Source organism: Cajanus cajan, chromosome 11 (genome assembly GCF_000230855.2).
Source record: "Cajanus cajan strain Asha chromosome 11, NIPB_CcT2T_4, whole genome shotgun sequence".
Classification (NCBI taxonomy): domain Eukaryota; kingdom Viridiplantae; phylum Streptophyta; class Magnoliopsida; order Fabales; family Fabaceae; genus Cajanus; species Cajanus cajan.
In genome coordinates this window covers 31,096,971-31,120,119 of record NC_138527.1, presented here as the reverse complement: position 1 = coordinate 31,120,119, position 23,149 = coordinate 31,096,971, and the positions used below count along the sequence as shown (strand labels likewise).

General features: G+C 28.5%; 2 protein-coding genes across 27 annotated transcripts; one reads left to right on the top strand and one right to left on the bottom strand.

Annotated features, from left to right (window-relative positions):
* Window positions 1-11,417: 11,417 nt before the first annotated feature.
* LOC109801205 (DNA ligase-like protein, putative (DUF1645)) lies at window positions 11,418-12,176 on the top strand. The gene has a single exon (XM_020362219.3). The coding sequence runs from the start codon at window positions 11,418-11,420 to the stop codon at window positions 12,174-12,176; it is 759 nt and encodes a 252-aa protein (XP_020217808.1).
* Window positions 12,177-17,143: 4,967 nt separating this feature from the next.
* Window positions 17,144-21,623, bottom strand: AMSH2 (associated molecule with the SH3 domain of STAM 2). Of its 26 annotated transcripts, none has more exons than XM_020362786.3 (12): window positions 21,172-21,190; window positions 20,900-20,985; window positions 20,739-20,801; window positions 20,348-20,392; window positions 20,222-20,271; window positions 19,783-20,068; window positions 19,529-19,618; window positions 19,304-19,366; window positions 19,082-19,183; window positions 18,526-18,588; window positions 18,044-18,096; window positions 17,144-17,545 (listed from the first exon to the last, which is right to left on the bottom strand). In XM_020362786.3, the coding sequence occupies exons 3-12, from the start codon at window positions 20,772-20,774 to the stop codon at window positions 17,359-17,361; spliced, it is 975 nt and encodes a 324-aa protein (XP_020218375.1). In that variant the 5' UTR covers window positions 20,775-20,801; window positions 20,900-20,985; window positions 21,172-21,190; the 3' UTR covers window positions 17,144-17,358. The 26 variants fall into 26 exon arrangements, with proteins under 26 accessions (XP_020218375.1, XP_082922732.1, XP_082922733.1 ...); XM_083066606.1 differs by lacking the exon at window positions 20,739-20,801 and adding an exon at window positions 20,514-20,593 and having other exon boundaries at window positions 21,172-21,187; XM_083066607.1 differs by lacking the exon at window positions 20,739-20,801 and adding an exon at window positions 20,514-20,580 and having other exon boundaries at window positions 21,172-21,186.
* Between the last annotated feature and the right edge of the window lie 1,526 nt (window positions 21,624-23,149).

Below are 23,149 nucleotides of genomic sequence, written 5' to 3'. Positions count from 1 at the left end.
TATATATATATATATATATATAGCATTAGTAGAATCCAGACATTTTATATTTTTATATTTATTTAATAAATATATTTAAAAATTATTAAATTTTTTAAATTAATTAATTTTGTATTTGGTCATTAAATCTTAAGATATTAAGTTTAAGTCCTATTTTTATAATAGTAGTTATTTTTAAATATTATTTCTTATTATTTAAACATTTAAAAATAAATTTTAAAAAAAAAATATGTTTATCAAATTTGATTATTGCCTTTAAATATATTATATTATATACATCAAGGATATAAATATTGATAATAAAAAATATTAAGATACAAACCTTATAGAAAATGTTATTATGTCATGAACAGGTGATTATATGTTTTCATTTTAGATTCAAATCAATCTATTTATATGTATAGACAACATTTAATTTTTTTATTATATCGTGTCTATTTTATTTTTATTGGTTATTAATGTCTATATGTAAATGTTGCTATTTGATAAGCTAAATAGCCACCAATTGAAGAGTCAATAAAACCTATTAAATTAATTATAAACATAATTAATTATTTATTTAAAATAGCTTTTTTATTGTAGAATTTATCACTCACATTTTCCCCAGAATTAATGCAGAACTTTAAAAAATAATCTAAATAGCCAACAATTGAAAAGTTAATAATTTATAAATCTAATAAATCAATTATAAGAATAATAATTAATTTCTTTAAAATTGGTTTTCTTATTACAAAATTTATTACATACATTCATTTTGCATATTTAATGTAGAACTTTGTAATTTATAAAAAAAAATTACAAAGTAATTTATAAATCTTATAAATCAATTATAAGAATGATAGTTAGTTTATTTAAAAATTAGCTTTCTTTTTGCAGAATCTATTACATACAATTTTTTTTTTTTTTGCAAAATTAATATAGAACTTTAAAATGTAATTTTTTTATTGTAGAATTAATGCATAATTATACAACACTACAACTTTTATATCGATAAAGATACAAAAATAAAGATTATAAAATTAACATAATTTTTATTTTAGTTTTGGTGGGTAGCCATAGCCAAAGTCAAAGTAAATGTTTGTTTCACTACAAAAATGTTGTAATTTAGAGTCGGTTAAAAGTTGACTCTAAATCATAAAAACTAACATAATATTATTGATTATTCGTCGATTTTTGACTAATGTTAACTAAGCCGACACAATTTTTTTTGTGTCGGCTAAGCCGTTAATAACAAATTTATTTATTTTAATTTTTTATTGTTAGTTAAGCCGACATTACATCAACACAAAATTTATTTTATTTTTTTCTTCATCTTCTTTTTTAGCTTATCATTTATTCGTTCGTATTTTTAACATTCGTTCGTAATTTTAACATTCTCAATACTCGATCCGTGAACCTTGAGATCTTAAGTGAACTTGATAAACAAGTGCACCACAACACATTTGCGTATATAACATTGAAAAAATTATCTTTATCTCTTTCAAAGCACGTATACTGTCAAAAAAGCTGACGCTATTTTAAGATGTAGCGTTGACTTTTTCGACACTAAATTTAAATTAAGTTTAGCGTCAGCTTTTTCGACACTAATTTAATTTAAATTTAGCGTCAGCTTTTTCGACACTAATTTAATTTAAATTTAAATTAAATTAGTGTCAGAAAAGCCGACACTATATATAAACGCTAAATTTAAAATATTTATTTTAAGTTTAGTATCGAAAAAGTCGACCCTATATATATTTTAAATTTAGCGTTTATGTATAGTGTCGGCTTTTCCGACACTAATTTAATTTAAATTAAAATTAAATTAGTGTCAGAAAAGTCGATGTTATTCTTAAAGAATAATGTTGGCTTTTTCGACAGTATTTGCGTCAGCTATTAACCAATGCTTATTTTTCGCAGCTATTTCAATGTTTTCTTGTAGTGTTTTATGTTCTCCTTTCAAAACATCAACCGTTTTTAAGATATAATTTTCAACTATATTTTAATCTTTTACAACTTTTTATAATTATTTTTATCTCATTAAATTTATTTACATAAAAAATATATATAAATTATTTGCCTAACATTTGAATAAAAAGGACAAAAACATGATAAAAAAAATGTAAAATAAGACCAGATAATGACTAGAAAACTGAAAATATAAGGTTCTTTTGTTTAGCTTTTTTTATTATGTTTATGTATATTTTTGGGTTAAAATATTAATTAATTGCATTACCTAATTTTCATTTAAATGAATATAATGGAATAAGTTTCGTGGATTGTCATTCGTTAGTTATTAGGGACATCTAGAAAACTTTCAAATTGAAATATGACTTTTAAATTAAGTTCCAAACTAGTGGATGCTGCTAAAAGGAATGATGATGTTATATGTAAAAAGGAAGAGACTCATAGAATGACAGAAACAAATAAAGTTTTTGCGCATTTTCGTTAATCCATGAACACAATCTATATAGACACATATTTCATTTGTATTTGGTAGTTTGACCGTGGAATTTATTTGTTTCTGTATTTTCGAAATATGAGTGTGTGACTTGTTTTAATTGATCTTTTTAAGTTAAAAAACGATCTTGGATCTTTCAAGTTTTAATGATAACAAACAAAATATTTTTTTAAGCAAAGCCAAATATCTACAAAGATATACTATATAAGACAAAATGTGAAAAATATATATCATCTGAAAGATGAAGAAAATCAGACAGAACATATAGTCTATCTCATTGTATTAAACGCATACTTCAAAATGAGACTAACATTAAATTTCATTAAAGATGTTATTTATTAACAGATCAAATAAGAGAGATGTCTCAAAACTATCAAAAGTTGTTAAGGAAGAAAAAGATAAAATATATGTGAGAAGTAAAAGGCAAAATCCCATATATAATGAAAAAGGCTCTACAAAAGACTATTATACGTTGACTTCAACTACTCTGTGCTAACATTATTTATGTCATACTCAATTTAGAAGAAAATGATGATAAGTAGCTTGCTAGATCAGATAAAAGATACATGCTTTACTGAAAGGTATTTAATGCTAACATTAAATGCATCAATGATAATCTCTAAGATCAGCAAAGAAGACAAACGAAGCAACTCATGAAGTAAATTGAAAGTTCAACTCAAAGTTGTTGTAACGGTCATCTTTTCTGAAGCTACTATAAAAGGATCAAGCTTTCAAACAACAAAAGAGAATAAAAGAGAAGCTCAAACACATACAAAGACATAAAGAAGTAATACTCATCAAGAAATTTGTAGAGTAACATACAAAAATATACAAAGATGAAAAACAACAAAGAAACATTCTTATTATAAATCTTCTACATATTTCTTTGTAGATTACTTGTACTTTCATTGTTGATTACATCACATCTAAAAGAGATAAAATTTAATTATGTAATCATTCACTACCTTTGTTGTAAGGGTTGAGTTTGGAGAGACTTGGTTGAAAGAATACTTGATACTAACATTAAATGCATCAACGGTAATCTCTAAGATTAGTAAAGAAGACAAACGAAGCAACTCATGAAGTAAATTGAAAGTTCAATTTAAAGTTGTTGTAACAGTCATATTCTCTGAAGCTACTATAAAAGGATCAAGCTTTCAAACAACAAAAGAGAATAAAAGAGAAGCACGAACACATACAAAGACAAAGAGAATCAATACACATCAAGAAATTTGTAGAGTAGCATACAAAAATATACAAAGTTGAAAAACAACAAAGAAACATTCTTATTGTAAATCTTGTACATATTTCTTTGTAGATTATTTGTGCTTGCGTTGTTGATTAAATCATGTCTATAAGAGATGAAACAATTTTGTAATCATTCACTACCTTGTTGTAAGGGTTGAGCCTAGAGAGGCTTGTGTAAAAGAATATTTAATGTTGAGCCTAGAGAGGCTTGGTTGAAAGAATACTTGGTGTGGAGCTTGAAGAGGCTTGTTTGAAAGTATACTTAGTGTTTGATCCTAGAGAGGCTTGGTCGAAAGAATACTTATTGTTAAGCTTGGGGAGACTTGTTCAAAAAATATTAAAGAGGCAAGTCAAATACTACTTAGGATTGAATCAAAAGTAATTTGGTAAAAAAAATACTTATAACTATGTGAAAGTTAGTAAAACTCAATTTGGTTGGATTGAAAACTGGACATAGTTTAGGTTGTTGAGACAAATCAGTATAAAAAATCTCTAATACTTCATTTGAGTCTACTCTAGTGCTTCATCTAATAAGTTATTTTCTTTTCACTGCACAAACATGTAAGTTTTTTATACACATTATTCAATCCACATTCTAGCGTGTGTCTTTCCCCCCACAGATCCTATTGATAGTACAAAACATAAAAAGGATCTGTCATCTTGATAGGAATAGTTTAATCCCGTTAAATATTTATTATAGTATCTGGAACATAGTACATAGAAAATAGATTTTAAAAATATTAGAATTATGATTCATACTAAATATTTAGACCTCGCAATTAGACTTAAAGAATTAATAAAAAAGAAGTTCAAAATTTTGCTCCAATATTAAAAGCAATCACTGGTTTAAATGCACAACTCAAATTTAAAAATTGATAGGATTAAAATGAATTTTTAAAAATTAAAAGATCAAAATATTCTTCATAATAAGACAAAAATATATTTTAGTCTTAATTTTATGTCATGTGCGAGGTCTAAAGCTAGTTAGTCAATAATCTTGTATTAAATAGTTCTATTAATTGTTTTTCATTGGTTGTGCAATAATCTTTTAGGTAGTTCTCTATTGACAATTTTAGTATGTCATTGGCACTATATCCGTTAGTATTAAGAGTGTATTTTCATTCTATCAATTCTTCTTTTTTTTTTTTTAAAAAAAAAAAAGCATAAGTAAGTATTTGGGAAGAGAGTCTTGATCTGAATCTGTATCCTCATCGATGCCTAATACCTCGGATAAAGGAGCAACATATGAGTCAAAGCATGAAAAAATGAAGTTGGTAACAAAACCAGTCAAAGTATAAAGAAAAGAAATTGGTAAGATATGAGTCAAAGCATAAAAAGAAGAAACTGAAATACCAATGTTGTTTGCTTCGTTGTCTCAGTGGCTGAACTGAAGCTGAAGTGCAAATGAGAGACATTGGCAGGGGGTTTGACATCGACATAATTCCTTGTTGCAACAGTCCCAAACCATGCCTCTAAATTATATTAGGTTACGGAGACCCAGAAGTCAAAGACCAGAGAAAGAAAAAAATATGAGAAAAAAAGAAAAAACTTTTAAATTAAGAATTTAGAGCCAAATCAAATAAGGGAAATCATGGATATACTAGGCGAAGTCCAAGACAAAGATACTACAAGAACTTTTTCTCTCAAGAAAAATGTTGGGTCATGAGTTGGAATTTGTTGAAATTTTTTTAAAACTAAGGTTAAAAGTTTAACGTTAGAAAGAAATAATTATAATTTCTTTTTACCAAAATTAAAAAAAATAAGATCAGATAAAATAACATATCAAGAGAGTTTAACTCAATTAGTTAAACAGTGTGCATGAATTATTATAACTCTTTGAAATATTTAATAATAAAAATGTAGCCATATATTTCATTAATCGCTATAAGCTATTTGGATTATTGTATTATATTAAAATTCAATTCAAGCAAAATTATTTAATTAATGTCATGTTTGAATGAATCGTGAGTTAATTTTCTCCATTTACAATAAATATTATATACAATAATATATAAAAGTGTCATTATAGATATAATATATATAAGTATATATTTATTTGACATATAATTATACATAATTTTAATGTTAATTTTAAATAAAATTTAAAATATATTTTTTGTGTCATATTAGTTTGTATTTATATATTTTTTAATCATGTATCAACATATATTATATTTATTGTAAAAGTAATAATTTTTTAATAATAATTTTTTTGTATTATTATAAGATAAGGGCCGTTATATGATAATTTAATTTAATTTATTTATTTCTTTCTACCCTCCTAGAGTTACTTTCAAACTATACCATCCATCCACAGCAACAATAATAAATTCCAACAACTTTTGATGAGCATATTGGTACTAAATATTTTGTACTACAAATAGCAATATTATAATAATATCTATTCTTTGGGTCAATTTCTTGTTCACGGTCGATTCTAGAAGCAAAGCTTATCCACATCTTATAAATTTGAAAGTCAATGAAGCACAAGGATGCTAAATATGGAAACGTAATACTCCAGTCAAACATTTGTTACGTTGGGACCATTAAGACTTTAAATTAGGTTTAATAGGTCAGAGTAGTGCTTCGTTGACAAGTAATGGGAATCAACATATATTACTGATCAAAATACCACATGCACAAGCAAAGCTTATTTATTTGTTTATTTTCTGTACATCACTTCACTATTTGTGAAATTAATAAATAAAAATGAGTAATAATACTCTTTTAACACACTTATATTAAGTCTTATTAACACACTATTTTATTAGTTAAAACTTGTCCAAAATTATAAAATCACACAAGATGTTTATTAAATATGATATACGACTCACAAAATTTTATAATTTTCAATAAATTTTAATTAATAGTATTTGACAAAAATATGTTATAAAATGTATTACTAACATTTTTCTTATAAATAATATTAAGCATTAGTAGAATTTTTTAATGCAGCCATTTTTATTATTATTTGAAATTTAAACAAGTCTCGGTGAATAAATAAAAATTTATTAGAAAATGACATTCACATTATTTAACGAAATTGATTTACATAAACTTTGCTCATTATTGTTTATGAATAATCTTTGCTAGATAACTTAATTTGGTCACATTTTTTTTTCTTTTATCTATATGAACTGAACCTAATATCAAGATATTTACAACAATTCACACATAATACTTCACTGAGTTATATAGTCCATGATGGTAATATTCACCTTTAAAAACATTGTTTTTATATATTATATATTCACAGACACAATATATATGTACGTGAGAGCGAGAAATTTTGAAAACAATTATCATTCATATGATTACATAAGACACATATACATAAATGGTTAAAAATTAATTTAAATATAATCAATCTAATTATTTGTGTATAATTATGTACTTGAAATTAATTTTATACTTTTATTAAATACATATTTTATTTAAATATATGAGTTTGTCTTTTTGTTACAAGCATATTTAGGATTTTTGGCTTGTTAATGAGATTTTGAGTTATTCCCAGAAGCCTTGGTCCTTTGGGACAAATATGGAACTAATCCTTAGTCTAGAGTTTAGTTACTGTTAAATTTCTTTGCTCTTTTTAAAAGATGAAACTCAAGTTCTCCTTCACAAGCTTAGTATGTATTATCAATTCAGCCACACTCGTTGAGTCATTTAACTATATGAGTGTAACTTTAATATATTATTATTAACATGATTTTTTTTTAATGTTACTATATATAAAAAATAAATAACAGTTTTTTTATTCTAATTATAAAAAAAATATAGATATACTTTTAAATATTTTAATTGATTTTTTTATCCTTAATTTTTTATGAGCCTAATAATGAATCATCTATTCATTTGTCATGAAAGTGAAGGCATTTATTGAACAACTAATACTATACATTAAAAAAATTTATTCTTTGACTTTTAAGTAATATCATTAAATATAACTATCACTCACAATTTAATTCTATAAATATTTTTAAATTAAAATTTTCAATTATGGCATTATTAATTATAACTAATTAATTTAAATATTTTCATTGATATTGATGAATTAAGTATTTATTTCTTAATTATAATTATAGAGACCGTCTTACTTAAAAATATTAGCATTCCTCAAAAAATTTATGAATTGTGTGTGGGCGCGTCCACTTGCATGTGTGTGATTATTTAGTTTGCATAAGAATGAGATTAGACGAAATCCAATCCAAATGCTTTGATTATTAAATTTTCTTAGCTCTTAGTTTTATTAGTAGCATTAATATGTATATATTTTTTTAGTTTCATCTCAATGAGATTACAAAATCATCAAATGAAAAATTTGTTATTAGATCAAAAAATGATCTTGAGTTTCGCATAACATTAGTTTTAATGATAACAAACTTAGATGATTTTGTAACAAAAATGATTCTCAAATCACATAATAAGACAAATTCAAATAGACAATTGTTTTGATGATGTGTAGTCTCTCAGATGAATCACTTCATTTGTGTGAGAGGAATGCATTTAATTTATCATTTATGATATATGATAACCAAAATATCCTTATCCATATTAATCTTTAACAAATCAAATGAATAAAAGTTTTTTTGATACTCGTATTTCAAAAAGGAACGGAGACATATTTTTTGTTAGAGAAAGGACAAACAAATCTCTCAAAATGTATGAAGTATAAAGTCATTTCTAACTTACACATGCAACAATTTCTTCCGTTTATACCTTAAATGTGATAAGTAACCTCATTCATCAAATAAGAAACGAAATGCATTTAATACTTCTAATTAATGCATCAATTGACACTTCTTTTTATAGGGAAGAAATATAAAGATAGAAGAAGTAATCTTCTTAAAAAAAAAATTCAAAGATTTGCAATGGTCATCTTCATAACACTTATAAAAAGAAGTTTGAAGATTCAAAAAGAAAGAAAGAACAACATACAGTTTAAAAAGAATCTATTCATTCTTTATGTAAAAACTTTGTACTTAATTTTGTTGTATCACATCTTAAAAGTAAGATAAAACAACAAGTGATTTTTTAACTTTGATTTTGTGTTATTACTCGAAGCTTGAAGAGACTTTAATGTAAATAATACTTGGTTGTAGAAACTTGAAGAGACTGATTGTTTAAAAAATACTTGGATAGTTATTTAAGGAGGCAAGTAAAAAAATATTAAGTTAAATCAAAAGTAACCCATGAAAGAATATTTGTATCTTTGTAAAAGATAATGAAACGAGATCAGATTGATCGAGAATTATACGTAGTTTTATTGATTGAGATGAATAGATATAAATTAAAACACTTTGTGTTCTTTGTTCTTTTTTCATCGTCTACACTCTTACAGTTACATTACTACTTCTCTATTTCAAAAAGTGTAGAATATTTTTATTAACTTTATTCAACTCTCTCTTTCTAATATCTTTATTTTTTCTACATTTTGTGCATATCATTATATATAGTGAATTAATTGACTTAATTAATATAATTACGGATCAACCAAATAACATTTACACGTCTTATAAAAGACCAACATTATTATAAAAGTTGATAATGGTCAATTATATGGTAATCTATAATTAGATAAATGTGAGTATATTTTAATTAAATTTTAATTATATAGAAAGATAAATGAGGAGTCGAAGGGATTTTTCCTTTATAAAGGTGGATCGATTATAAGTTTTACCTCAACATCTTTTTATTCACAAATAATTTTTTTTAACTCCTTTTATGATATAAGTATTATTTTTTATTAGTGGGATCAAAACACTTTATGCCTCTATACTTTATTCAATAAAATTATTTAAAAATTACTAATGTTTGATAGATTCATTGATATTGCATTTGATTTTTGAACTTAAAGGTCATGAGTTTGAATCTTATTTATGGAAGAATGATTAAATTTTAATATTATTTAAAAATTTAAGAATAAAATTATCTAAAAAATATGTATATCAAAATGGGACAATTCCTTTTATTATATGTGTATAAATCAAAATATGATTGTTGCACCCCACCAACACATCCATACTTATATAAGTAACCAATGCTTATGTGTCCAATTATTGTAATTAGAGATGGATAAAATGAAGTGAACTTAAAAGTAGTTCATGTGAACATGTGAATTGAACCGAACTGCATATTAGTTAAGGCAAACTACTGTACTGGACAAAAAAATTTTTATTTCATTGAATTGAATTGAATTGCATTATAAAAATTTGAACTAAACTGTAATTCAAACTATACTAAAGTATTACAATACTTTAAGTTAAATAATTTTGACTCATTGATCCATCGAGATAGAACACATTTACAAAATTTATTTATTTTTATTTTATTTAAATTTTACATAATAAAAAATATTTAAAAAAATTGAATCAAACAAACTCAATGGATTTTAAGACTAAAAATTAGTCAACCAACATAGCTTGATTGACCGATCGAGTATGACAAAATTGATACATTTTTTTTCAGATTTTTTTTTTGAAGTCTAGATTGTTGATGTATCAAGCTAATCTATTAAGAAAGAACAAGTTAAACACTTTTTATTTTTACACTTTTATAAAATAGTTCAATTTTTTATAGTTTAGTTCAATTTAATTTTCAAATAATTCAATTCTGTTCAAATTTTTTTTAATATAGTTTAATTCAGTTTACCACTAGTTTAGTTTTTTTTTTCACTCCTAATTATAACCAATTTGGAGTCGATCTTGTCAAGATTTTTTTGTTTTAATATTTACTTTTAATCGCATATATATCTCAACATGTGTTATAACACGCGTAACTACGTACCATTTTCCTTTTGCTTCCACCCCAAGAACTCGATTAATCAACGCGTCACCTTGTGATTGACTTCCAAAAACTCATATGAAGAATTGACCGAGTCTATTCATAATTTCATATTATATTTTCTTCAACTCAAGACAAAAACCTTGATATATCCTCCAACGTACGTAATCTTTGTAAGTGCACAGTCCTCACATAGTTGTAGATATTTTTTTAATTAACACGCATAGTAAATCTTTGGACGATGTTTCAGATTATACCATAATCCAAGTGTCATATTCTTCTATATCTTCTATATGATACAAATAAAATAATATTTCTCCATCCTGCACTTTCCTTAGCTATTTCCCTCTCATGAATCCAACTCGAACGTGTTCTCATTAAACAAAGCAGTTCACAACCTTCACCACCAAGAAAACCAACAAAGCAATTACGCAACAACACCTAGTGAACTAAGTCACCACTGAGATCAGCCACCGGCAGTTTCATTTATTATTTATTACATAACCCGTGACATCTGCACCATGAATAATTGAATAGTCATGCACATACAAATTTGAATTTAAATATTAATTCAATCTACAGCATTCGAAGAAGCCTATATTTTAAACGAAGCTTTCAAATTTAGACTTCAACGCTATACGTGTACTATGTGCATACTCATTTTGAACGAACCAACAAACACGTGCAACGTGTGAAAGCGCTTAATTAAAAAAACAAAAAAACAGAAAAAGGCAAATAGTGAAATTACTAGAAATTCAAAGGATCAAATAAAAAATTAAAAATAAAAGATAACGCGAAAAGCCTCCTCGGCTCACATGTATATATATATAAATGTCGAGCCATTTATATCACTACCTTCAACATTTGCATTTCTAACTACTTTCTTAATAACCGTCGTTTTAACTTCGTCACCGCCAAAAAACCCTCAAAACGCAAGCTCGCTAAAATGCAAGCCGTTTCGGTTTTACCTTTGTCGTCTAACTTTAGGGATTCTTCCGACGAGTTCGCTGAGTCTTCTGGAAAGTTCGAACACGATTTCATGGCCAAGCTCAAAATCGAAGAACGCGAAAACAAAGAGAAGCGTAACGAAGATGATGTAGAAGCGGAAGAGAATGAAGAAGAGGAATCGGAAGAAGAAGAAGAGTTTAGCTTCGTGCTCGCGAATCCCGACGGCTCGCTGATCTCCGCCGACGACGCCTTCGACAACGGCCAGATTCGTCCGATTTTTCCGATTTTCAACCAGGATCTTCTGTTCTCCGACGAGTACGACGGCGGCGCGCCGATCCAGGTCTTCGTCGAGCATCAGGACGATGCTCCGTCGCCGTCGGCGACGGAGCCAGCGGCGGAGGGACCGTACTGCGAGTGGACTCCGAAATCGGCGGTGAAGAGCAACTCCACGGGATTCTCGAAGCTGTGGAGGTTCCGTGACGTGAAGCTGCGGAGCAGCAGCGACGGAAAGGACGCGTTCGTTTTCCTGAGCAACGCGCCGGGGGCGAAGGCGGAGAAGGCGCGAAACGTGGTGGTGAAGAAGGTTGAGATGCGGAAGGGGAAAACGGCGTTGTCGTCGGCGCACGAGAAGCATTACGTTATGAACAGAGCGAGGAAAGAGAGCGATAAACGCAAGTCGTATTTGCCGTATCGGCAAGATCTGTTCGGATTCTTCGCCAACTCCAACGGATTGAGCAGGAACGTTCATCCTTATTGAGACCTTTTTTGTTCATCAAATTCGATTTGATTCAAAAAAATTATTTATTCGTATGTAAATAAATAAACGTTTGTAATTCACCGACTTAATTAGAGAATTAATTATCACTTGCTTTCGTATAATTTTTGTACATGGAGATAATTAGGCAGAGAAGAATGTTGTATAAAAATATTTGAATGTTTTGATGGTAATTAATTGTTTAAATTTGTGGAGCCACGCACATTTATTTGAGAATTTTTGGTCAAAAACGTCGGTGGATCCGGCTTCTGCATGCGGCATAAATGCAGACAAAAGCTGCAATGAAAGTTGGGCCGGGAAGCATTAGATCTTAACAATGTTTTCTGTGGTTGAGACTTCCTGTATGTTTGTTTTACCTTTCCAAATTTACGTTATTTAAATCAATCCATCCGCAATCCAAAATTCCTCCATGATGAAAGTGCTACTCAGCTGGTGGTGACTTCAGCTTCAGTAATGCAATTTTGGCTTAAAAACTTATTTTGGTCCTTTATAATAATTATTTATTTTAATTTAATTTTATTTTTATTTTTGGTTTTAATTTGGTTCCAAATAAATTAATTGGTTTCAATTTGGTTTCTAATAAATTAATTAGTTTCAATTTGGGACTTTCGTCCAAATTATTTAAACGGAGTTAACTGTTGACCACGTGGATGCCACGTAGATGCATAGGTAGATGCCACGTGGATGCCAATTTTTTTGAAAATACCTGGAACCAGAACGGGCCATTCTGGATGCACTCTTGGTATTTTGCATCTGAAATGAGCCGTTCTAACTACAAAATTAACACATCAAGAGTACAGCAGAACAGTCCATTCTAAAACCAGAACGACTCGTTCTAATTTCAGAACGGACCGTTCTGGATTCAGAACGGCCCGTTCCAAAACTGAGAATAGAATATTTTTTATTAATTTTATAAAAAAATATAATAATTTTGAAAAATATTTTTTTATGGTACAAATTTTTAAATTACTTATTTTTATAAAATACAATTGTCTTATAAATAGAGTAATAACTTTTTTTTCTCTTTCTGTCTGAAAAAATATTTAAGTGTCATTTTATAATTTTTTGTAACTTATTTAAAATTAGAGGAATAAAATGATAAAAATTAATAGGATAAACATAATAAAATTATTAATTTATTTTCTTTTAGTGTCCTCTAAATTTTTACATTCATTTAAAACAAAAATATTTTATGTTAATTTGAATTAATTTAACGAAGTATCATATGATTTATAATTTTTTAAAATTTTTTATAAATTTGATCTATACATGAAATTTTTTTTAATTTAACAATTAAATTCTTAAAAATTTGATACAGAACATTAATTATTAAATAGAATAAATCTATCAAAACTTACTCTTGAAGTAAGTAAATTTTTCTTCATTAAAAATGAAGATAATTTTACCACAAAATAAAAAATAATTAAACAATAAAATAAAATATAAAAAAATATTAATATATTTATTATATTAGATATAACAACATAATTAAAATATAATTAATAATATATATTTTATAAAATTATTAATATTTTATATATATAAAAAAGAATGAAAAAAATTTTAGTGGGGGCAAGTGCCCCCACTATGATTAACTTATATTTGTCCCTGCATATGGTTGTGTGGTGAAATGTTAGTCCTGTGTATTCTCTTCCTTTACTTCAGGTTCTATCTCTTCAAGAACAGGTTGTTGTTGTTGAGGAACATCGTTAATGACTTCAAGGAAAAATACCATGTCATTTCATCCTTTACTGTATAGTGTCAATTTGGTAGTAAGTGGTTCACTCCAGTTTGAAATGAAATAAAATCTGCTACCATTGTCTTTAGTGATACATTGCATTGTCCTTAATAATACACTGTATAGCCTAACTGTTTAGCAATTGAAGTTATCAATTTCCATTGATAATATTACCAAATTCAGTGTTTGAAATGCTTTGTACCTTGGGTCTTTTTCCTTTCATGATTCACAACCGTAAACTATAATCATTGATCGTTTATGTTTAGCAATCTGGAACCAGAATGGGCCAGTTTTGAAACCAGAACGGGCCGTTCTGGTTACACTTTTAGTGTGTTAATTTTGCACTTGGAACGGGCCGTTCCGGATGCAAAAATTAACACACTAAAAGTGCAACCAGAACGGCTCGTTCTGATTTCAGAACGGGCCGTTCTAGTTCCAGGTATTTTCAAAAAAATTGGCATCCACATGACATCTACCTATGCATCTATGTGGTATCCACGTGGCCAGCAGTTAACTCCGTTTAAATAATTTGGACGGAAGTCCCAAATTGAAACCAATTAATTTATTAGAGACCAAATTGAAACCAATTAATTTATTTGGGACCAAATTGAAACAAAAAATAAAAGTGGGACTAAATTGAAATAAACAATTATTATAAGGGACCAAAATAGATTTTTAGCCTAGAATTTAACTTTGTTAGAAAATTAGCACAAGCATTACTCTCTCTATTACCTTGTTTTTGGTAGAGGAAAAAAATAAAAAAAAAATAGAAAAAAAAAGTGAAGAGAAACAAGTAAGAAATAGAATATAAATTTGGTCGTTTGATTGAAGAAAAATATGTGAAAAATAAGAAGGTAAGACCTTTCACTTTTTCATTTCTCTTCACTCTATTTCTTCTCTACCAAACAACTTCACTTATTTATACTATAATAATACATGACTTACTCACAAGTTCCTTGATAAAGAAATACTTCACGAATATAAAATTATTGATATTTTTTTTCCAACTTAATAATTTTTATAAATTTTAAATTTCATTATTTTTTCACGTATACTCATTACTTCATATCTTATTTCACAACTCTTCTTATAATATGTATATTTCATAAAATATTTTAAATTAAATGTAAATAATTTATAAATAGTACTTTATTCCATTTTTTCAATTATATTTTAATTTAATAACATTTTCCTCCATGAACAATTTATTTATTTTTTCAAAATAAAATAATAAAATTGAGATAATAAAATATTAAATTTATATTTATTAAATATTTTTAATTAATGTATATTCACATTAAAAGGCTAAATATTTAGGATGAAAGAAGTACCATAAAAATTATAATGAGAATAATAAAGCTAAACGATTATTACATATTACATCCCCTGGTACTTGCGTAACATTCTATTTTATGTTGGTATACCAATTTAAAGGTTTTTAAGTTAGCAATAATTAAAGTTCACATCATAATAATTATGTTTAGATTTATAATATTAAGTTCATACTACTGTATAAACATTAGTCTATCATAACTTACTATTTACATTAACTAAATATATTAAAATAAACACACAAAAATGTAATAAAATAACCCCGCCTATAATATTTTACCGAAAATGTCTAGACAATAATATGCGATAACTTTTAAGAAAAGAAAAGAATTAAAATTAATCATATCAGTACTTCTTTAATTTATTTTTACCCGTCTACTTAAAAAAGCAATACATAAATTAAGAAATATAATTAATGTTATTATTTATAATAAAAATTATTTAGAATTTCTTAAAATGACCTCTACTATTATTTTCTCTCATTTATTATCACAAATATGTAAAATATTTAATAATTAAAAAATAATATATAATTAAAATGATAAATAATATTATGACGGTTAATAAATAAACATATATGCTTTTTCACAAGTGCAGAGGATATAGTAAACAAAGAAAATAATTGTTTTTGCAATAAAAAAAAAATGATGATAAATAATTTAGGGCCGTGGAAGTTGCAAGAAGAGCAGTGAAATGCAATACGCGTATGTGACATCACATCATCATTGATTCTTATTATGCCTTCCCTCCTTCATGTGCTTTTTTTTTTCTTTTTTTTCTTTTTGGTGAAAATATTCATATGCTTCTTTCTGAAGCAATCAATGAGAAATAATATAACATGTTATTTAGCATTTATTTACGTCCAAAGTTTGTACATGGGACCCTTCCCAAAACCACCCAATTATGTCCACAAACCATCACTTGTTAACGCGTCACAGATTATTTGATCCCTTTTCAGTTCATACTCTTAGAGGATCTATAATGTTCTCAATTTAAGAAACTCATTTTTGGTATTTACCATCGTATAAGCTGATTAACACATTCGGTGATATTTTCGATTGATATTGAAATATGTAGTAGTAAAGTTAGAGGAAGAAAATATTCTGACACGATGGAGCACTCTAGCAAAAAAATTTCTAGGGAGGCAATTCATCAAATGCACCCAATTACAATAATTTTCAAGTGCATGTGTACCGTTATTGATGATATTATGATGAATGATCAACCTAAAAACTGGTTTTCGCCATAACAAGTGACCTTAAGCAGAGAGAAACTTTATCGCCTTATCTTTTCATTTGTGTTGAAACTTTTTGAGGACTTACAGAAGAACAAATCAACTAACAAGTTGCATGGAATTAAAGCTGCACGTGGAGTCTCTCATTTATTGTTTTTCAGATTATAGTAGCCTTTTTTTTTGGGGGGGGGCGGAGGGGGAGTAACCTTGGAGGAAGCAAAATTTATTATGGGAATTGAGAACAATAAATATGTAAACAGAGAAATGCTTCAAAATATGATCCAACAATGAAGAGAGTCAAGGCTTTCGATGTCCATTACCAGTATCTTGACTTACTAAGCTTTGTTTGGATCCTGATGCATATACCATCATTTTTGTTTTCACTATAAGGTGTCATTTTTCTTGTAATAAACTATTCCTTATTTTGCTATCTTGCCCCTAATTTTTATATAAGCTAGTTTTTTTTAGCCACCCCCACATATCCATGCTACATAGGTTGTAGCTTATATCAATTTGAAAATGAGTGGAAAAATTGCTATGTTTAGATATCTAATCGTAAGGAAAATAAAAAACATTATGACATGAAACAACATAAGGGTTTGTTTAGACAAATTTTTTCATATATAAAAAAAAAAAAGGAAAAAATGAAATAAATTTTTCTGAGTTAAAATTCAATGATGCAGTTAGTTTATTCGTCCAAAAGGGAAAAGTACTAAACCTACCTTATTACATTAAACCAAACATTACAACTGTTGCATATCAGCATTTTTCTTTCAGGTGTATGACTAGGACATGCCTTTTGTAATTATACTTGTATCTGTCATATGATACAGTGTACTGTGATGTCATCAAAGTCATTTTTACCGTAAATCAAAGATTTCAAACCTTAGATTGGAGTTTTTGTACACATTGGAGCAGTGCTCATACACAGGGTTGCCACTGTCTGGTTCTTTGTGTGGATGAAATCCTGTCTCCTGACAATTTTTCAGAATATCCATTCCTTCAGGGTCAGTTAGGCGAAATAGTCCACAGCTCCTGGACATATCACTAAATTTGAGTTCCCAGATACCTTTTTATCAGCACATGTTAGAAGAATTCTCAACACAGACACTACTCACACCCCATATATTCTTTACATTCCTAATAGCAACTAGTGATTTTTTAGCATTTGTGGACTGCAACTCTTTTGTTATTGTTATTCTAGAGAAGCTAGTACAAGTACTTTAGCAATTAGCATTATAGATCTACAGTAGGTTTATAGTACAAATCTGATTCAGAGGAACATATAAGCTGGTTTTGTTCAAAATATATTGCATTCAGTTAGCCCCTTCGTTATCTCAAATATGAAATTTGGATATAATTATAAGTTTAAGGAATTACTTATAAAAAAAGAAAAGGAACAAAAAAAGAAGACAAAAATGTCAAGTAGAACAGAGTAGATATCCAAATTTTACGTGAAAGGCAACAATTAACATGTTAGCGCAAAGATAAGTACAAGAATTGATGAGAATTCGTCGATGAAATAGAACAAGAGAGTAGGTAGACCTTAAGGTATCCTTCGGTGCCAAAACAATGGCAAATGCCTCGGGAATCATCATCTGATAAAATAACACCAAACTGTGAGTCCAATTTTATAAGTTGAATATAACTATCACCTGCAATCCATTTGAATTTATTTTCAACTTTAACAGAAAGAATTAAATATGCATATAATACCATATACAGTGGTCTACTTAATTTCTTATCCCTAACCACAATAGTCCTAATCACTGGTTGCCACCAAATTCGTAAAGGTTGTGCCACAAAATTATTTTATAAATTCTCTTAGATGATATATACCAATCAATGAAACCATGGTGCAAATGAAAATTTTGATGAAATTCATCCGCTAAAATGTCATTCGACATGTATACTTAAAGGAGATAATACTTTAAATGCCAACACAAGTTGACAATAGTTGAAGAGTTGAATAGAGAAATGCCATTACAAGAAAAATGTGTAATAACAAAAATACTTGGATCAATCACCTGGTAGGAATATTGAGTGTGCAGATCCACCGATGACATGAAACAACTTTGAGACGGATGTGTCTGAAAATGTGAAGGGGAGAAGGGTTAGAGAAGTCAAACCAGGAGGATATTGTCTTCTGCAACGATTTATGATTTGAAAATAATTTGGGCTCTAGTGATATCTAAGTTAATGTTGGGATACAAACAAGTCCTACATCGATAAAATAAGAGAAGAAATAATAATTTATAAAGTACACACATATTCTAATGATTGAAAGATTTTTTGGGTGATGACTAAAAACAAAACTGTGAGAACTTAGATCCAAAGCAGATAATATCTCATCATTATAAAATTGTTTATGAAATAACCCTTATAAAATATCTCCTTAGATAAATATCATAATCTAGTGAGGTATATTTTTGGGTTTCATCCCCAATCTGATAATGTTTTCAGCCCAACCATTGCTATGTTAGGTTTGTTTGGATTGATACCAACCATGTCATATTTGATTTATAAAGTTCCGTGAACCCAACCCAACCAGCTAACCCCCCTACAGGCCCTACTTTTAATTACCATTGCAAAGGAGTTAGGAAGACATACATGGATCCATCCCACAGGATAAAGGGATCTTTCATTTAGAATTTTGAATACTTCCTCCTCATTTGTAGCTTGACACTGATTCAGTGCAGCAAGTTAGCAACAATTATTAATAAATCATGGCCTCTTGAAAATATGCACTAAAATATTGTAAAACCATAGGTTAGAAGAATGTAAGACTACAATCCGGATACTAACAGAATTGGAAGCTGATTCCTGCTTTGGTATGATTAAAGTAGTCATATAGAGGGTTCCCTTCTCCTGGATAATTGAAGGATGTAATCATATATCAGTTTCAAATTTGATAATGCATTAGATCAAATCTGGCTCTTCATTTTCTTTTTATTTTCCATAAAACACCGCCTAGGCAAATTTGACAAGACAGCTAAAGGTAGTAAGTTACAATTTTATAGTGATTCTTACAAGATAAGCACCAAGTATACCACAAGTTTCCAGATCCTTTTCTGTATTTTCTTTAGCAAGATCAAGAAAGTCTTCCATTAACCGCATTGACTGTAAAACATGAAATGAGTATTTATTAAACTTAAATAATCTGCAATAGTCATGGGCTCTACGATGTTAATCATATAAAAGAAGAGTCCAGCCGTGCCACAAATTTGAAAATAGACAATTTTGATGTTCAGTGTAAGGTTCAGACATGCAGTAGTGATTCTTACAATATGAACATCCCTTATGGTCTTAGACGAAGTTGACTCATTATCTGACTGCGAGGATCCGTCGCCTGAATTAAAAGCTGTAATATGAGAACTTTGTGAATCTTGAGGCGCTGTCTCCACAAAACACAAGGCAGGGGAAGGCCAGGACTGAGTTACTTTGTGAAGTAACAAGTATCTGTTGTCTGTGGTAACAGCTGGTTTACAAACCAGTGAGCAACAACTAGTACTCAAATTTCCCAATTGGAATGATGAAATCCCAGATGGGTCCAAATCATTGATTCTCAAGCTGCATCCCATTTGTACAGAACAAATTAATATTATATTCTAATAACGCCTACAATCTGTGCACACTGCAGGAAATTCTAGGAAACTTGGAAAAATCATTCCTCCTTGACCCCCAAAAAGATTAAGAAATAGATGTTGAATAATATATTTATACCTCTGAAAACTGCTTTCTGCTGTATCACAGTTTCTAACCTGCCATAGAAACTACTATAAATGATAAAAACCCCCAAAGGTGTTTTAAAAAGAAAAAGGGGGTGGGGGATATGATGTGAAGTTTTACCTTCTCATTACTTACATCCTGTTCTTCATTAGAACGTTTGTACATCTGAGAGATCAATAGGTTAACAATCAATTGAATACCTTCTCAATTTTCAAATAGACAAAAAACCTAAAAAATAGACAATCATGAACTAATGATACTTTATATTTTAATCAATCGCATGTACTTTTACAGATAATCCTCCTTTCTGAGCCCAAGGGTAATAATCCCTCTATGAGCAGCGGAATTCAAACCTACAGAAGGCACCTATGGGATCCAAATTAAAACCACCCTTTAACAAATAAAATACACTCATGCAGCACAATTAGAAAGAGTAATTGGGAAATTTCAAGTATAAATGAATTCTGGAAACCCTCTATCTGCAAAATCATTCAGTTTGCCAATCACTCACTTGGTAAAGATGATCACTATCCATATTTTCTTCCATACAGATATTTCCTCTTTCTTATTTTAGCTAAAAAGTAAAAACTCAGTTTGTTAAGGAAAAGGCTAAAAGCTTTCTGGTACTCTATTGATGAAACTAAGGAAAAGGATCGATATTGATTACCTTACCTTGATTCAGTGAAGTTTCTCTTTTATCAACTGAGATGAATGATTCAGTTACTGAGATACATGTGCACCTTTGAGAAAATCTGTCACTGAATCAACCAAAAAGAAGATTAATTAACCTCTGTCCTTCCTAGACAAGGCAAATATATATATATATTATAAAGTTCAGCTACAATTTTCAGAAGGCCGTACATAATCTCAATCCTGAAAATTGTACTGTTCTATAAAAAAATATAACTAAATAAATCTAAACTGTTGATTAGAAAACTGTGTACCGAAGTCGTTAGTTTCTTCCTTAACGAAGGATTAAGGATTAGATGTGTACCACTTTATTTCTAATTAGTCCAACCAAATAAAAAGAGTTATACCTACAGGTTTAAAGAAGAAGAAAAAACCGTTGATGCATATAGTTACATTTCAACAATATCTGTCACGTGGAAGTTGGAACTCCAACATGGAACTTAATATGTTTAATATTTTTTTATGAGTTAGAATTACAAAATACAAGCAAGAAACAAAAATGTTAGCTCAGATAAACGGTGATTCCAATGCTCGAAAGAAATATCATGACTAATACCATATATTACAAGTTAATTGGCACATGGATTAGCTTTACAAGGTGTGTGTTGCAAGGTTATGCTCCAAGGTAATTGCATCAATTTCCTAATTATAAGGACCAAAAGAAAGTAAGGATGAAAGTGATCCGTACTATTAAGAACTAACTCAAAGATCATGGTAGAATTCATATCACACAAAATAACTTGATAACATTTTTTTCAAGCTTTGTCAAAAGCATGAAAGAAAGCAAGCAATTCAACGTTGATACTAGATGAATTTCCACATGAGTTAGAGAAACCAATAATCCAGTTCCTCATATGGTTCCAAAACAAACTTCCAAAATCCGCTCTTCCTGAATTACCAAATGAGCTATCATCAATTTTGATTTTGATTGCAAGAGATGTAGGTGCTTCCCATTTGACTTGACAACTTTGTTGTTGACAACCTTTATGGTAAAACACTTTCTTGATATCCACCAAAAGAGTTTGGATTTGACTAACAATCGCCAAATGTCCCAAGATTGATCTCAAAATATAGATGTATTCCTAACTTTTCACAAGATCCAAATGGTTGTTGCAAAAAGAATAACATTTGGTTCTTTGAGATTGTTGACCAGTCAATCATAAACATTTTTTTGTATAAAGCTCTAAATGTTTGTCCTACTTCAAGTGTTGCCAAACACAAATTGAATAAGCACAGTCACGAAGAAGATGACAAATAGTCTTCTGTTCACCTCTACACCTATTACAAAAAAAAAATCAGTAGACACTTCTTTTTAGGGAGTGGGATGAGCTGGAAAAAAAACTAGCGATGTTTCTTTTTTCTCTTATCGTGCTAATTAGGAAGGAGAAAGTGTTGGAATGAATGACCAATGTAAGATACTTTTCAATTTAAGCAGCTCTTTAGGGGATTTCTAATTAAGCAAAGGTATATTGGTGCTTAATTTAGTGAGCCTCAAGTTGTCCCTTATTGTCATCTTCACCCACCTCCCTTCACTATGTTTGAGGTTTTTTCTTTTTGTGCTTCAAGGTTTCTTACCTCTTCATCAACGTCATGTCCATTGTCGAATCTTGTAGATTCCACCACTCAAACCACCCACAAACTCAAATCCTCCATCTTGTTTCTTTGAATTTTTGTCTACATTCACCATTATGAAACAGTAACTTTTGAAAGTAAAAAATGTGCGAGTAAATGTCATAATTGTTGAAGAAGATAATAAACTAAGCAATTTGTGTGCAAATTCTAATTATTATGAATCAATAAACACAAATATCTTCAAATGGTTTTGTTAATCTACAAGTATGAATGAGAATCTCTTATGGGATAGAGTTGGCCATGCTAAATCATATAAGAGTAAGAAAAACTTATAAATTTAGTATCTCAAGATTTTAAGTTAAGATATGGTGTTGAATTCATTTGTAGAATTTGCTAATGACTCATTAATACAAATATTTTCAATGTTTAACCTCCTCATATTCTCAATAATTGGTATCAAAGTCAATTATTTGACTTGGTGATTAATTCAAACAAGTAATAAGTTAATGAAATTAGCGTTAAATTCATGTACGAAAATCTCTTGTCTTAAAATTAATTTTAACAATGTGAAAGTCAAACAATCTATTACTTTTATTTGAGTTAATGATAATAAAAATATATAGAAACATCATGACAATGACTAAAAGTGACAAGTTAGGA